The sequence below is a fragment of the Motacilla alba genome, chromosome 2, assembly GCF_015832195.1.
Source record: "Motacilla alba alba isolate MOTALB_02 chromosome 2, Motacilla_alba_V1.0_pri, whole genome shotgun sequence".
Classification (NCBI taxonomy): domain Eukaryota; kingdom Metazoa; phylum Chordata; class Aves; order Passeriformes; family Motacillidae; genus Motacilla; species Motacilla alba.
Window position 1 is genome coordinate 20,137,673 of NC_052017.1, and position 18,115 is coordinate 20,155,787.

Sequence of the window (18,115 nt, forward strand, 5' to 3'; positions counted from 1 at the left end):
ACCACAAAGTACCTGATTCAGAAAAAAACGTGTAAACTATAGGAAAGGAATTAGAAAAGTAAAATTAAGTAAAATTGAACTTCATTTTTTCTTTTATGAAACTTGAACTTCTACAAGTTCTTGCAAGATAATATTGCAAGTATCGCATAAAAATATACTTCAGTTGCAAGGGAATTCAGTGTTGCTACAGCCAGAAGCAAGCAAGTGGCAGATTGAAGAGATGGTGTCATCTGGTGTTGATGGGAGCCTTGGTCTTTTAAAGGCCTGTGCACATCTGTCCAGCAACATCAGTAGTTTTCTATTTAAAGTCAAGCACTGGTTCGCTGAACCTGACTCAAAGATAACTGCAGCTTGTTTCATAAAACTGGAAAATTAATCAGTGTGAAATGTATTGGAAAAACAGAACGGTAATTCATATGCCTCAGCAGTTTCCTTATTAGGTAAAACAAGCTTTTGATTGTTCTCCTAGGGCATACAATACCTCAATACACTGCAAAATAGGCTTTTAGAAAACGAGCCAGCACAACTTGCATACCTCAGTGACCACTTTTATGACAAATGCAAATGAATATTTTGAATCCAAGGTCAAAGTCTAATCATCGGAATGGCAAAGGCTCAGTCACTAATTTGTTTAGATGTACTCTTCACCCTACATAAACAGCCTGTCCTGGGCTGACTGGGACCCAGTGGTGTTTGCAGAGGACAGGGACCACTGGTTGTCCCTATGATGAGTTTCCCTAGACAGCTACACTGTAAATTCTTCGCAGCAGATACAAAAGAAACCAGCATGGGATCAAAATTCTCCTATGGAAAAGGAAAGTACCACACATTAAAATAGCAGGATTAGAAGCTTGTAAAACAAAAGGGTGGCTTATGGTTCCAGATGTATCATTTTACAAATGGTCTTTTACAGTTGGCTCTACTCCTTGGAACCACTGAATCATTTCCTACTTAGGCACGTTTGGAAATGTCAGCTTTTTCCAAATTAATTCTATCTGGTTGCATCAACTGAAAATTCAGAGTGGCTCAGTGACTTAGTGTGGGAAAGACAGTTGCATAGAAGAATATAAATGAATTAATTATCCCAGCACAATTAGGTTCATTTTAATAGCACCACCCCCTTCCCTGAATGATGCTGGAATAAAACTTAAAAGCTAGGTCCTTTAGCAGGAAGGGAGTGTTCCTTTTTTGTCTACATTGTTTTTCAGTAAGTAATGAGAATAACATCCATAATAATAGGATGCAGGAGGTCTGGATGCTCTGTGCCTCTATCCCTGAGGAATGGGGTGATGAGAAATTGTGTTGACTTAACCATATGTCCAGAAGTATTAATTTTGATTCTGTAGTCTTGGGATCAGCTGCTACCTCAAAGGAGATAGGTGTGATGGTGATGTTTCTAGGCTACTGATTACTTGTTTTCCCTCACCTGAAAAATGACAAGATCCCTTATTTTACATGTTTCCAGCCTTACTACAAAGTACTGCTAGGAGAGAGAATTATAAGAGATGGTGAGACTGCTTTAATTACATCTTTACATCTGGTCAAACACAGATTTCCTAGGCCAAGGTGTTATTTCATGGTTCATTCAAGGAATATCTGGAATGAAGTTAAGTCAAGACCACATTGTGCATACCTCAGGAAAATCCCTGCACAAGCTGGCAGAACTCCTGTGGCCAGCAGCACCTGCACAGGCATCAGATCTTCTGAGCCTCAGTGTTTAACTAGTGTCCATGTTATGTGGGCAATACACAACATGTGATTTGCTTGACGATTTTGGAGTGCAGACAACTAATTTTTAAAACCTTGTCAGCCCTTCTGTGGTTTGTGCCCTCCCTGGGACAGCACTGCATGCCTGCTCACACCAGACAAATCCTCCAGGATGCTCCCAGGCCACCCCCAGCAGCTGGTGGATGGACTTTCTGCACAGGCAAGCAGCTGTCTACCACCTCCTGCCTCATCCCCTTCCTCACAGGCAGCACCCAGAGCAGCTGTGTGGGGCTGGTGCTGCTGTGCCATTGACCGGATGGAAGCTTCTCTTTGAACATCGCCCAAGTGACTGGGATTTTGAGTGTCTGCCTAATGGCACTAGTACAGACTAGTACACTGAAAAACCAGCTTAATACAAATGAGTTGTAATACTGTCCAAGTGAATGATTTCTTGTGTTTTGTTAATATTTTTAAATAAATCCAACACCGCATTTCTAGAAGATGTCTACACTGTGAGTGGACTTTCTCACCGTACAAAGGGTTTCACTCCGCTGATGTCTGTCTGCAGGAGAGTGGAAAGAACTTGGCCACAAAGCAGCGTCCATGGACATGTAATTTCTGATATGACATTTATGCCCTAACCATATTGTGTTTGCAGACATTCATTTGTAAAGATTTTTTCTCTTCCTGAAAAAAATGCATTTTTATGGGTAAAACAATCAGTGAAGTTGGCCACGGTGCCAATACTGCCTTTAAATTATCAAAAATACAAAATAAGCTGAAATAATACAAAGGACAGCTCATTTCTGGTTGTTATCTGTTATTCATATGAATTGTCAATAGTTCATTAGTTCTGGTCTGTTTTCCCATGTCAAAAAATCTTGTTTTTCTAGCCTACAGTCATGCAGTAGAAAAAATAGTGTGATCAATAACCTCATTACAATGAAAATAACCCATTTAAAATGATCTGTTTGCATACAGTCTAGAAGCTGAAAACTTCACATCCCATTTCTGAAAAAAAAAACAATCCAACAACATTTCATGGAAGTGAAATTTATTTTCAAATAGAAATTAATTCTTACTGTTTTGAGTGAGGCATTTGAGTGAATTCTTGCAAATAACTCCGGCAGAAATTGGGATGAGTTAGTAAACAACCCGCAAAAAAGGAAAATTGCACTTTTCTGGTAACATATCCCTCTTCATAAAAATTGCAGCTAGTCCTACTTAACCAGGAGCTGTTTGGGAAATGTGAGCTGAAATGTGAGCATTTCTCAAAGTGATGAATGGTGTCTCAGCATTTCCTTCTCTCTTTCTGATGATCTGTTATAATGACAGCAGCTTTTATCATACCTCTATTTATGAGGGCCCCTCGCTTTCTTCCTTCTTTTACTACAAAAGCTCTCAAAGGAAGCTTTTGTGTGTCAGGAGAAGCCAAATTAACATAATATGCAGCATCTATAAATAGTTACTTCAAATTAGGCTTCTACAAAACCTTAAAGCAATATTTTTTTTTTCCTACTGCTGGTAAAAGATACAATCTTGTATCACATTTTTTCCTTTATAAAACATTAATGCTGTTTTTCTGATTTTTTGTATTTTTCAATGCTTTGATCCAGCAGCAGGTAAAAGATGGCCAGTGTGTTGTTCCTGTACTTTGAATTTGTGCAAGAAAGACCTTGTTAGAAATATGGCATGTGGTAATGGCAAATTACTTACCAAGGAAAATGCCAAATCATCTGTCTTAAAGACAGATCCTGGACAACATGGATTTTTCATAAGCTCTGCTCCTAAATTTTTTCAAACCTTTTGAGAATTTCTTCCAAACGTCAAAAAAAACTGGAAAGAACTCATAAACTGAGAAGGATTAAGACAAGGCTAATTAAATCAATGTCTGGTATGAGGATCATGAGAAAATGTTAGCCACTGTTTGTACATCATAACGATCAAGTTGTGAAATTATCAGAAATCCTATGCAAATGAAATAACAGAATTATTTCCTTTTTTTTTTAACATGATTAATTTCCAACCAAATTGGGAAATTCAATTCCATGTAACAAGGAAGCTAATGAGGAATTTAGACCAATTCTTGGAGGAAAAAAACCTTAGGTTTTTTTTTAACTAGACAGTCCAGAGATAACCAGTCTCCAGATGAGCTGGAGATTTCACAGAGCTGAGGGTTTACACTAAGGGAAAGATTACTGTTTGCATCCTTCTCCTTTTGCTCTCTTCCTCTTAGACACGGCTGGAGAGAGGCATTGAGGCTGCCCTATCACACACAGTTGTTATGTTATGGTTGTTGTTATGGTTGTTATGACCTTAAATGTCTCAGGGGTTGCCCAGGCTGTGCTCTGGAGGCAAAGACCCGGTGCCACCTGGTATGGGAGGTGTGCGCACCAGCCCTGGGGCCCCTTCCCTGCATCCCTCCCCTCGCCTTCAGGACAGTCTGGCATTGACACTGAGTCCCAGAGCTGAGCAGGGCTGTGAGATCTATAGAAAGCCATTGATATTGAGGCTGATTGAGGGTCGTTGCTATTGAGTTGTTAGCACTGTGAGTGTCAGTGACTGCCAGGAAGCAGGCAGCAGATCCAGCTGTGCCAGACAGGAGCAATCTGGCCCGTGTGCCGCTTGCCGTCTGCTGCACTGGGACGGAGGCGGCTCCGAACTGTGCTCCAGCAGAGGCTGCAGCCCTTCTGCCTGAGCATTAATTGTTTGGGACTTTCTTCTAAGGACTAAGAGTTTAAAAACTTTTCCCTGTGAACTATACAGTCTCTTTTCTCTTTTCCACATTAGTTACTTACTAATGGCTGATATTATCAAACACAGCTTTAAAAAACCTGCATAGGAACACATCAGTTCTTCCAAAAGACCTTTTTTTTTTTTTTCTTTTTGGTTTCTTTAGCACTGAGGAGTTTTCTTTCTACCTTTTTTCTCCTCAACAATTTTAAGGACTAATAATTTTGTTTTTAAAGGAAAAGCTTGTCTTTTCAGAATCTCATTACTCCAGTGACTAAGAAGTGAGGGAAACACTAAATGACACAAGATGCATAATTAAATCACAAGTATACTTCAGTTTTTTGAGATTTTGTCCTGAGAATATTTTCCCAATCTTCAAAGTTGCTAAAATTTTAATCCTGGCCAGGGAAAGGCAACCACTTCTACTCTAATCTAATCAATCTAATCTAATCTAAGGTTTACAATGTAACTCATGAACAAACTGTTTGCTTTTTAATTTCATGGCAGTATAATACTCTGCTACATCCTGGACAAATTACTTATCCCAGCTCATGTGTGTATATATATATATATATATATATATATATATATATATATATATATATATATATATAAAGTTATTTGCATAAAGGCTAGGCTATAGTATGAAACAGCTACTCAAAGAATGTCTGTTTGGTTCAAATTAAGAATAGCAGGTGCATTGGTGCATTGAAGAAATCCTATGAAAACTATTATTTCCAGCTAACAGGACTCCTCAGTAAATATTTTTTGAGAAAAGGCAACAGCTGAATAATCATAAAACAAGATCTTTGTGCAGCCAAACTCACTATGCTTCTGAGGCACTAACTACTACTTTCCCTTCCCCATAACAGATTTGTTGCTCTATTTTAATTTGACTATAATTTTCCAGGAACTGCAGCATGAGTCCTTTTTTTTTCCTTTTTTTTAGCAGATTAAGAGCTTTTTTAACACTCTAGCCAACCCTTTCTTTTTTTAAGGAGTTTAGTTCCTCTTTGTTCACTAAGATACTCCAGCCATACTGTCACCAAGAAAGGCCTCGTGCATGGCTGGGCTGTGTCTGTATTCACCATGTTTTGAGGCTCTCAGTGTTCTTTGTGTCCAGTCCCATTCACCTGGCACATTTATGGATAGGTACATTAAAACCTGTGGCAGCTCCTTTTCTTGAAGAAGCACGCTCAGCCTGACAGAATATGAGCTTTAGAGACACACAGACATGACACTGAGGGACATGGCTCAGTGATGGACTTGGCAGCACTTGGCAGTGCTCTTGGACTCTACGATCTTAGAGGTCTTCCAGCTTAAATGACCCTATGGTTCACTGACTTGAACCTAGACTTTTGTCAATTATTGTTTTTCTCATGAATGCAAATAAAAAATCAACCCAGTATTCCTTTAAAGTCTCTTATAAATTTGAGAATAAAGGACTTTTGATAGTTGAATTCCCAAAGCAAGTGTACACTTTGGGACTTTCTCAATATGAACAGCATGAGCCACAACCCTAGCAGTGCTCTGCAGATCAGTGCCATCCAGTCTGGGTACCAGAGCCCTTCAGATGATGGATGAGTTATTTTGGTGGATGCAGGATTTCTCTGCATAGTTCCTACCAACTAATTCTGCTCTCTGGGGAATTGAACAGCAAAACCGCCTTTGATTTCTGTGGTACGTGCTTGAAAAATTCCACCTCCTATAAGGTGACTGTGGCAGACATCTTCTACATAAAAAGAATAAAGGTTAATTTTGGCTCTAAATTCAGGAGAAATTGAAGTAGATAGTGTAAATATAGCAGGGTGTCCATAGATAGGATAACTCATGTCAACAAGGCCATGAGAACATCACAGAATCACGGAATCATTAGGTAGGAAGAGACCTTCAAAATCATTGAGTCCAACCCGTGCCCTAACACCTGGACTAAACCATGGCTCCGAGTGCCACATCCAGTCTCTTTTTAAACACCTCCTGAGATGATGACTCCACCACCTCCCCAGGCAGGCCACTCCAGTACTTGGTCATTCTTTCTGTAAAAATTGTTTTTTCCTAATAGCCAACCTATATTTCACTTGGCACAGCTTAAGACTGTTCCCTCTCATTCTACCAGCTGCTGCCTAGAGAAACAGAGCAACCCTCACCTGACTACAGCCGCCTTTCAGGAAGCTGGTTGCAGTGGAACATGCACTAAACCAAGTCTCTAAATTATTTTTCCCACATAATTGAACATGCAAGTGCAATTAAACCCTTTATCTATCAAGCTTAGTCCATGTCAAAATGTGACTTGATTCAGCCTTGTATCTCTAGTAGAAGTTGTATGTCAGGCTATTTAAGTAATACTCATTTAAAAGCCTGCTGTCACCTCATAAAATAATGTCTGAATACATGAAAAAAACAGTGTTTTTAGATGAGGACACGAATGCTTTTAATTCCCCTAAGTATTTCTCAGAAGATGATGGCTTTACCTCACCTGTAGCTGAAACAGTGTCTCTGGGTTTTTTACACACATGATAACAAATATCAGCTTAAATATGTTCACTTTTGGATGAGATAAATTTCTCTCCAGAAGTGAGTATCTTTCATTTAAGTATAAATGGAACCAGGGTGAATGGTTCAGATGTGGATGTATATATGTCATATGACTGTATCTGATAATATGAAACACAGCCACGATGTGCCATCTGTGTCCTATAAAAGTAAACTTTTGTGTCTTTGTTTTTTAAAGATCTTTTACATAAATAGATCTAATGAGGTTGATACTTTCAATAAAAAATGTGTCGTTTCAGCTTCCTTTTAAAACCAAAAGCCTGTACAAGGTTTTGTATCTATAACTGGCAAAACCAACTTGTTGTACATAATTTATTCATTTTGCATCCTGTCTAGGTAAACATAGGCTATGTATAAACAAATTGTGAATGGCAAGGTAAGTTTATATTTCAGAACTTACTTAATTTCCTAAAAATGTTCTCTTTACTGAAATAAAAGTAACTACCTACAGACTCAGGAATCTAACCCAAACTTCCAAATTTTATACTCATTTACACTTTTGATTACAGAATAGATCAGTACAGTCAAAGGTCAAAGGGGGAGCTCTGTCACTCTTTCTGTTATGTTACCTGAACACGGGAGTACAGATGCTATAGTCTACAGAAAATAATGCCTGTTTGCTATAACCAGGGAAAAAACTCAGGAGAGATCTGATCTTCATGTGCCCACCACAGAGCTCCTTCAGTGTTTCTTCACCCAGAGCCTGGGGAAAACACTGCTCCCTTTTGTGCTGTCCCCTCCAGCAGCTGCTGCAGTTTGTGGTTAGGATCATGTGTGGAAAATGAGTGTGCAGCTCAAAGCACCGCCACTCATGTCACATCCAGCTTAGGACCTCAGCCAACTTGTACCCAGGGCATGGGTTCCTACTGGAGCTCTACCAGTGCTATTCTCCCTGCTCTGCTCGCATCTCCATGGCCCACATCTCTTTTCCTAGTTTCCTACAAAACATCTGGCAACACCTTTTCATCGTGCATAGGAAGTGCACTCATGTAGTAATGCGTTCTTGCTTTTGTTTAGCCTAAAATATTTTTGTGTTTGCTAAAAATGGCCTGCGGTCTGTTTATAAGTCTAGATAAAATACATACTCAATAAATGTAAAAGTCAGTAAATAGTAGGACAGTATTTATAACTGGGCCAGTAATTAAAGACCAAACATTGAGTTATAGTGCTGTGTTGCAGCTTTACGAATTAAGTGATGTCTGAACAGAGAAATCAATATGTCACAATTTTGAATTGCTTGGCACTTTTTAATTTTCAGAGATCATCTTGCTTCAGATCTTGACATGCATCACTGAGCCAGACAGGAAAGGGGCCCCATGACTGGTTCCTGTCTTACAGGGCTCAGTAGGCTACATGCAAATATCCTGTGCAGCAGATCTTTCAGATACCTGCCACTATACTTCATCCTCAGCTAGATGCTAACATGCCTCAGAAATGCAAACATGCAATTCAGGGCTGAAAATCTGGTTCACTGTGGCTGAGAAAGGGAGCTAGTTCCAACTCCTCCAATGTGGACTGAATTTGTGGTCTCAATCTCATCCCTGGTGAAAAGATTGTTGGTTGTTGGAGTTCTTTTTCCCCAAAAAGGGAAATTATTCCACCATATGTATTACTGAAGACTGAGTCACACAAGATGGAAAAAGGTGGTGCAAAGGCTGAAGCACTGTCTCTCTCCTTGAAGAAGACCCAAGTAATGTATTTGGAGCAGTTCAGGGAAGTGCTGTTGCATCTGCTTGTGCAGATGTGGTACTCTCTGGTCAGCTGTCAGCAGGGGGCTCATTCAGTTTTTCATGACCTTACCCAGCAGTTATCAAAAAAAAATTCTCATTGCTTACTTGTTAAATTCTCAGTTTGCTCTTGAGGACAGCCAAGCTGAGCCTGAGTGCATCTGGGGAGCCTGAATAAATTTTCTCCAGCTGCAGGTTCCAAGTGATGATTCCTTGCTTTAGAATTGACTTTTACACACACTCAGCTATTCGGTCAAATGCATACTCATGCAATATGCAAACACAACATTAAAGGCAAAGGATTTTAAATGCTGGTATTTAAAATGCACATCTCCTCAGCCCATGATAATGGTACTTTAAGCATCAGCATTCCTCTCAGCTGAAAATGCCTTCATCCTCCCTCCCCTCTGCCCTTAGTGCTCAGGCTCCACACACTTCACACGCTATCCTGTCCCCCACACTGAGCCCCTATGCTCCCCATGCACCTCTTCATTGTCCTGGAGCCTCCATCCTCCTCTCCTTGCTCCTGCTCTCCCTTTTGTGTCCTCTTCCCAAGCACTGATATATTTTTAGATTTCTTCCGATCTACTGGTGATGCCAAGGCTGTTTAATATAGAAGACTCAGAAATGGTGTATGCAAACCATACATTTATAAGCTTAGTCTATTTAGATGGACTTGTTAACTGTAGGGGATGTCCAAATAAGTGTTATGGTGTTAAAGCTCTCAAGGTTAAAAATGAGGTTGGTCAATCTGTAAGAAGAAAATGACAATGTGTGCAGAAAGTCTCACCTGGGAGCTAGGTACTAAATGCCTGTTCTGAAAATAATGCTAAACACAAGAGTTGTTATTGATCCCTTCTGTTCAGATGACACTCACTCTTCCTAAGCTACATTTGGTTTTCCCCTCTGCTAGACCTTAATTCTTTTCTGCCAGGCCATCAAAGGCACCGGATATAATAAACTAAAATGTGCTCTCTCTGGAAGTACAGTAATTGAGAGGGAGACAAATAGATAAGTGACTATCTGAGAGCCATAGGAGAGATTCTGGCTTACCCAGCACACAGATTTTGCAAGAATGGCAGTATATTTGCAGAGCCTAATGAAAGTGATTGCAATACAATCAGCAAGGCCTGTCACTGAGGTAAGGGATATCAGCACATTTACTGAAGTCCCATACTTAGCACTACATGTTTAGAGGAGAGAGACAGAGGGAGAGAGCGGAGCCCAATAGATGATGATCTGCCATGAGAAGAAAAATGTCCTAACTCTCTCCCCGGCCTCTGCCTGCAACCTTCCATGTCCCTGGCCATGGCACAGCCAAGGTTTCTCACATTCTCTCTATGCCAGAGAGGGGCTGTGCCGCTGGACAGCACCAATCCAGCTGCTCCACTGCCAGTCCTCTCCCCAGCAGGACAGCAATGGCCATGCACTGGCTGAGATGGCTCTCTCATATGTTGGCATGAGTCTCATCATGTTTTGGCCCATTTTGGACTCTAGTCTACAACCAACATAATTCAGAAAGATAATTACTTCAGAATGGGAAAAAAAAAAAAAGACATCTGAAACAACTCTGGTTTACAGCAAGTGTTCCCAAATGTCTGTATATCTTGCTAGCTCTTAAAGTAACCTGGATTTATTTCTGTTTGGAGGTAAAGGCTTTCAGTTCCAGTTTATAAATGGCTCAAGATGTTACTAGGCAAACAGAAATAAAGAATTGTGTAGAGATTTTTCCCCCCTTGCTTTCAATGATGATTCTGAAAGAGGAACCCACCCTAATGCTAAGAGGTAGATTTTTTTGTATGGCTTATTTTCCTATACTATTTCTCTTCCCAAGATGTGCTGAAGGTTCAATGACTGTCTTGATTTTCCTCATCACTGCACAGATATGCCCCCTGCACCTCGTAAACACAGATGTTCCACTTCAGAGACACACTGGGACTCTGGCAGGTGTCTCACCAGAAGCTCAAGTCTGGCCCCAGGTTAACACGTGCTTAAGGCTGCATCTGAGCTAAGGGACCTTGTCAAACCGTGACTCTCAAGCACCCTCACAATTACTTTCCTACACAGCTCCATGATTTATGGTTTCTCCTCCAGGTGATCTCCTTTTCACAGCAAGGTATCCCAGTCACAAGCCCCATCTGGCTGATCCCACTGTGAACATCCACATCCCTCACCTGCACTCCTTTGGCACCCCCCTTGTATCATAGGCTTATCAGCATTAACTTCACCACTGCAAATAGCCAAAGAAGTACCTGATGATAGAAGAAGGAAAATCTAGGATTTGCAGCTGCTATGTTTCTATGGAGCATTCAACAATTTTTACTGCAGAAGAGATTGTGAAAAGTCACTATTATGTAAGAATATGTTTAGGCTACAATCTGGGCAGTTATATTTTTAACTCTATTTAATGAGGTTAATGGCTTTTTCCCAGTTTAAAGACAGAGGTCCTGTCTTTCTTCCTCCAAACCCCTCAAATCAATGAGTTCATGGTGCTCTGTGCCACTTCTGCAGTGTTTTTCCATAGCAATGAAGCAGTCAATCTCCATACTTTGGCACAGGATTTTTCCCTATTTTTACACTTATTGTAATCCATGAATTTCAACAATTTCAACAAAGGAAATATATGAATGCAAAAAAAAAAAAAAAAAAAAAAAAGAGAGAAAAAGGGCTCTAGCTTTTTCAGTGCACTGTGATCCCAAAAAAAGCACTTGGGCACCCTCCTGGATGAAACTCAGTGGATAATCTTCCCATCCCAAGATTAGGCCTTCATACACCTGCCCCCTTTTTTTCTTCTTCCAAGTGATCCCTGCTATTTGTTCATATCATGCATTTTTCCCCCTGAACTGTTGCTCTGATTTTTCGGAAACATAAATGATGCTGACTGACAATCACAGCCCATAACTTGTATCATAAAGGATGATTCTGGATTTCACAATGCCCTCTCATTTCCAACACTGTGTGTTTTATATGCACAGTTCAACAAACACGTGATCCCAAAAAGGATTTTTCTACAGATGGGCAGCTGGACACACTGTGTCACACTCAGTGATGGCAAGAAATGTTTAGTTTGACATAATTACCTTAACCATTGACCACAATGCCCAATGAGAGCCCTTCCATTATATGACATCCCTGGGGGCATATTCCCCCTTCAGCCATGCAGGCATTTTAAAAGCCTCTGGGAGCTGTACAGTCACTCTGCATGCTGATCTATGACGAGTAAATGTTGCTCCAACAGTTTTTGTCAGTGCTAATTTACTTGCTTTGTTTGTTTGCTTAGGGTTTTAATAATTGTATTAGAAGTCTTTGCTTCTGATGTATTTGACTTTGTGCCATTGGTCCATTAGGATTTGGTTGAGTGTTGTGCATTATTTTTAATTTGCATTCACAGTATGCTCTGTAATAACTCCCACTGAATTCTAGCAATGGATGCTGTGAATTTGTATTAACAGCAGCGCAGTTTTGTGCAACTGTAGTAAAATTCTTAGCAAAAGAATACTCAGCACATCATCTCCTTCAGCGAAGGAGATCAGAGTCCCAAATAACAACAGAGACTTGCAAATTGTTCCTGGGCTAATTGTAATGGAAGGATTCATCTTGGATGGAAATCACTGGCACAAGCTACTGTTGATGCCAGAAGTTTACATGGTTTCAAAAAGCAATTAGACACAATTATGGAAGAAAAATCCATGAAAGGCAACTAAAGACACAGCTAGCTCTAGTTCAGAAATTCCCTGAGCCACTGATTGCTGGAAGCTGAGAAAGGGTCCTAGGAATGCATCACTGCACAGTTTTTCCTTGGGATTGTGCTACTGGGCACTGCCTGAAGAACACGCTGTTCTAGTCTGACCCAGTACGGCCTTTCGCATAGTGTCACGTTAAGATGTCGTGCAGAGAGCCGTTAGGAAGAAAAGAGGATGGGAAAAAATTTAATCTCCCTTCATGTTAACAACTTGCATGTTTTTCGGTTTCTGAATTAAAATCCTCCTTTGTACCTCATTGTAATTCAGCTCCCCTTGGCCCAGCAGCTTCCTTTGGAAAAGCATACACACCGGACTGAACCACAGCCATGGGCACAAGCCTGCGGTGCCCTTAATTGGATGAAGACTCACACAGAGGCTGGCAGTAGAGCACTCATTTTCAGTAGTTACTGGCCTCAAGTCTGCTTATGCTACAAGACGCATTTTTGGCAATGAGTATTTATCTGCCATTGGGTTGGATCATCATTGCAAAAGAGGAGAAGCTGGTTTCCCAGTTAAACTAAATAATGGAATCTGGTGAAGTGCACACAATATCTTTCTCTGATGTATATACAAACATAGCTTACAACAGTGAAAAATCATCAGTTTTGTGCACAAGAAGCAAGTTCTGCTTTTGGTTATAAGAGGAAACTAATAACACCAGGTCATGGATTCAATCCCCAGAGAGGTTCAATCCCCCATACACTTAAGAGTTAGACTCGATGATCCTTGTCTGTCCCTTCCAACTCAGAATATTCTGTGATTCTCTAAGTATAACATCTTACGAGACACTCAGAGTCCTGAAGACTTCTCTATGTGCCCTGATTTTTTTCACCTTGACCTTCTCCAAAGAGTGAATGGTGCTTGACTGGATGAGTCATCACTGGCACATTTGATGAACATCTCAAAGTGATGGTACATGTAACTGCTTTTAAACACCTAATAATTTAGCTAGGTTTAGGTTGATCCCAACAGACTGTTTGCTGGCTGAATTTAGTTATTAAATTATTATTTTAATAAAGCCTAAATTTTAAGTTACAGGACACAAAATTCTGTCCTGAAAAAAACAGAAAAAAACCCATTAAGGCTAGATAAAAAGCATAGCAGCAACAGCCACACAAGCTGATTATTTAATTTGGACATTTTTTTTTTTTATTTTAAGGGGGAACAGGAATGCATTGCTTTTTGTGATTTTCCTTTAGTGGAGTGATTGAGGCCATTTGATGTCCTGGAGTCTGGCAGACGGCACCTTAGTTCTTGCAGTTTATCATTATGTAAAACCATGTTGCCCAAAACCGTGGGTGGAAATAAATGAAGTTGTGAAATGCAATGAACCAATGACTTTTTCCCAGTTTGAAACACATATGTCTGTTTTGTGAATTTGCTGGAAGTTTCTTGTTGCTAAAAGCACTTTGTGAGTGAACTAAAAATACCAAAATAGTTGTCTCACACCAACACCTCACTCTAGGGCCTCTCCTACTTCCCCAAAACATGGGAGTCCAGTTTCGCTGAAGATCTTTACTACCCTTCTCTTCTTGTTAATTGTAAGTCATTTCTCCTCCTATTTGCAATAACTAATATCCCAATGACAGCCATTGCTTAGATGAGAAGGCAGCACTAGGAAAGCATTTAATGAACATTAATTGCTTCTTAATATGATTTAGCTGCTGGAAATAAGAAGGCTAAGCTGGCTCCATGTGACCAGCAGCCCTACAGGCTCCTCCACCAGAGTCCTTTCGAGATGCAATCCTGCTGACCTGGGGGACAGCAGCCTTTCATGGATGATAACCAAGGCTGCATTTTGCTTTTCCAAATTAGCAGCTAAGTAGGGCTGTAGGAGCTCAGAAACAAAGTCATGATGATACCACCTGGCTGATTAGTGATCTCTTCCTTCTGTGCAAGCCAGCAATTATCAATTCCTGCTGACTTCAGAAGCTAATGGGAATCAGAGGATGGGGGATGCTGCCAAAATGCAGCAGCTTCCAGCTGTGAGGAGGATGACAAGATGGGACACAGACTCTGTGCACTGTTAAGTCTCTGTCTTTTCCTGTGTGGCATCTTTGGCACCTGTACCATTATCATTTTGACCCTCTGCATTACATTACCTGACATTATCACTTCTGATATGGCAACACCATGCAAGAGAAACTTGGTCTTTTGAACCCAGCATTCCTAAATTTGAATTCTGATTCACCATTGATTCTTATCTCACCCTTTAGTAAGGTCACTTAACCTTTCTACTAAGCTGCTGTGCCAGGAAATTAAGGCTGGTAACATTTAAAGATACTGTGACAATCAATCAATACATGTTTTAAACTTGTTAGTAAACAACAAGCACCAAGTGCCAAGTCTAATCTAAACACATTCAGTTTATAATCTTCCAATTTTCTTTGCAAGAACTTTAATATGACATGAAGATTAACCTTCTGATCTTGGAAAAAAAAAAAAAGTCATTACTGGTACTATAGACTAGCACTGGCAGCAGACCTCTAACTTGAAATATGTCCCCACTGGCATCACTAAATTTCCCATGGATTAGCTGACAGGGATACCTCAGGATTCACAGGAAAACTGTATTGCAGAGGGAAATAACGGTGAGGGCAAAAGCCAAATCTTTTTCTGGACTGTAATTCTTAGTCTTCTTTGATTCAGAGCTGGAATTGCATACCACTAGGCTTTTAAGATGAAAGACTTATTGTTTTAGATAGGGTATTTAATGGGTATTACAAAATAGCTGATGATATCCACTAACATCAGCAGGAGCCTTCATGTTTTACAGAGGTGACAGGGGATTGATATTTCTAATATCTGTTGATCAATACACACATATCTTGAAAAGCCTGACAGTTGGCCCCCTACTTATTTGTATACACTGTCAACTGGTTTTATAGGATAGGCCCAAAGCAAGCTTTTGGGAAATGGCGATGAATCTCCTTCATGTTCCAGACATTTACATTCAATCACAACATTTCAGAAGTTTGCTGGTTAGAGATTCACAACAATCTTGAACCAGCAATCTTCTTCAGGACTTCAGAAGTCTTCACACTGGCTTTGTTTCACTATTAGAATTAAGTACCTCAAAGCCGAGAAGACAACTGAGCTGTGCCCCTGGGGGACTGTGCAATGAGCCAGTCAGATACTTGCAACCCCTTGGGCCATCAGCCAACTGCCTCTAGCTCCCTCCCCCCAGCACCCACAGCCCTGCTCGCCAGCAAGCAAATGAATGCCCCAAAAACATCATTAGATGTTTCCCCGCATACCCGATCACAATTAGAGATGGTGCTGTGCTGCTCCTCTGGTGCATTTCTTAGAGGCTTGCTGCTTCTTATTGTCATATCTAACCACTCACAATATCAAGTCTGTGTTAATTCATTAATGTAGTTGCAGCAGAGCTCTTACTTTGAGACTTTCTAGGCATTGTTTGATGAGCAGCAGCTCCAAGGCTCAAGGAAATACTCACAGATACAGAAAACATGAAGGATAGGGAAGAATTGCAAAAACAAGGTGTCAGCTCACAATTGAAAGGCTGCTGTAAGTCACAGCATCTCTTCTACCTACTTTCAATAAAGGGGACCTAGTTATTGGCACCTCGTCACCTTACTAGGTTTCTCATACCAATAGCTTATGAAAGCAACACTGAATGCACCATCAGCTAGAATGACACAAGCTTACTACAGAAACATTTCTTTACCAAAACCACCCCAAATCATAGACTCATAGAATGTTTTGGGTTGAAAGTGACCTTATAGATCATCTAGTTCCAACCATCCCTTGCCATAAGCAGGGACACCTTCGACCAGGTCAGGTTGATCCAAGCTGGCCTTGAACACTTCCAGGAATGGGGCATCCACAGCTTCTCTGGGCAATCTGTTCCAGTGCCTCACCATGCTCACAGTAAAGAATATCTTCCTAATATTCCACCTAAACCTGTCTTCTTTCAGTTTAAAGCCATCCTGCTTGTCCTATCACTACATGCCCTTGTTAAAAAGTCCCTCTCCAGCTTTCTTGTAGGCCTCCTCCAGATACCAGAAGGCTGTAAAGAGGTCCCCCCAGAGCCTTCCCCAGCCTGAACCACCCCAGCTCTCTCAGCCTGTCTCCATAGCAGAGGTGTTCCACCCCTCAGATCAGGTTCATGGCCCTCCTCTGAACAGATTCACAGCCTTCTTATGCTGGGGGGCCCCAGAGCCACACACACACAGTGTTCCACGTGGGGTCATTTTTATCTATAATATACATAGTTTTTTGTGAGACAAAACACAGGACACTTTTTTTTTTCCTTTTTTTTCGGAGAAAGAGCTGTTGAAGCAGCAGCGGCTTCACTACACTAGCCACAGGCAGGGCTGCCTGCCCTCGCCGGGCAAGCCCCGCACCCTGCTCCCGCCGCCGTCCCGCACGGCGCCCCTGTCCCCCATTTAAAGTTTGGGCAGTTTCGACTCCCTCGCTCCGCTGCCCTCGACGCAGGTTAGCGCTCCGGGAAGCGCCCCGAGCGGCCGCCGGCACAGGCCGCTAGCAAAGGCCGCCCGGGTGCCGCCCTCACGCCGGCCGAGGCCGGCCGCCCCCCGCCAGCAGCAGCGGCGGGCCGGGCCCGCGCGGCAGCCGCGGCGGGAGGGGGGGGGGGGGCCGATGGCGGCGGCGCAGGGCTGCGGGCGAGGGGCGGAGCGCAGAGACCCTGTGGCTGCCATGGCCGCCTCCCCCTCCCCGCAGCCTCCCTTAAATACTATGGGGCCGTAGCTGCGACGGGCGCCGCTGCCGAGCGCACCATGCGGGCTGTCATCGCCTTGGCCGCGGCGCTGGGCAGCCTGCTGCTGGGAGGCTGCCTCCTGCGCCTGGGCGGCCAGCAGCCCCTCCGCGCCAGGTAGGGCGGCCGGGCGGCCTCGCCCGCGGTCCGGAGCCGGCTGGGGAGGGCGGGAGGAGCGGGACGAGCCCCGCGGGGCGCGGCGGAGCCTGGCGGTGCCCCCGGCTCGGTCTGGGCTCGGCGCGGGTCGCGGGCAGGAGAGCGGCGCCGCTCGCGCCGGGTGATGTTCGATCACTGCTCCTGACAACTTTGTTTTCCCGTCTCGCTTGCCAGGGTCTGGGAGGAGGACGCAGGAGTAGCGGCTGTCACGCCCAAAGTGGTGCGAGCCCTCAGGTCTCCCCTGACGCCCCTTCCTCAGACCGAGAACAGGTACGGGCTGGACGCCCGCAGGTGGGTCCGTGAGGTCAGGTCTACAAAAGCAGAAATTCGCCTTCGCTCCGGTTCACTCTTGCTTTTGTTTCGGTCGGTAGCTTGATCAGAGAGAGCGTTAGAGATTATTAGGGCAAATGGCACTTCGCTTTAACTGTAATAAATTATTTGCTCATGGGCCCTCTTATTAACGGCTGTCACTCTGCCGTTGTTTTTGAGCCCAGTAAAATATTGCGTAGAGCAATTTTGTTAGCGTACGATGCAAAAAGTGCCTGCTGAATGACACGTTCCAGGTATCTTTTTATTCTTCTTTCCAGGAAGGCGGAGCTGGATCTGGGTAATGCTGTTACTGTTTTTGTAATCTGTATTTAGTTGAAAATACAGATTTATCATTTACAATCCATAGGATGAAGGCAAGACAATGAAGCCTGTTTAGTTTAGGGTTGGCATTGTACTTTGCGGGAGCCCGTTCATTTGATCCGTGTCTTGAC

At 42.4% G+C, this 18,115-nt stretch overlaps 1 protein-coding gene across 2 annotated transcripts in view; it reads left to right on the plus strand.

The window, feature by feature from the left end:
• Positions 1–16,960: 16,960 nt before the first annotated feature.
• ST8SIA6 (ST8 alpha-N-acetyl-neuraminide alpha-2,8-sialyltransferase 6) overlaps positions 16,961–18,115 on the plus strand; it is a 45,452-nt gene continuing 44,297 nt past the window's right edge. Inside the window, exons 1-2 of one of the 2 annotated variants that reach the window (XM_038127796.1) lie at positions 16,961–17,315; positions 17,529–17,645. In XM_038127796.1, coding sequence (XP_037983724.1) covers positions 17,221–17,315; positions 17,529–17,645 — 212 coding nt within the window. In that variant the 5' untranslated portion in view covers positions 16,961–17,220. The remainder of the gene's footprint in view (positions 17,316–17,528; positions 17,646–18,115) is intronic. The other variant, XM_038127793.1, reaches the window with a different exon arrangement.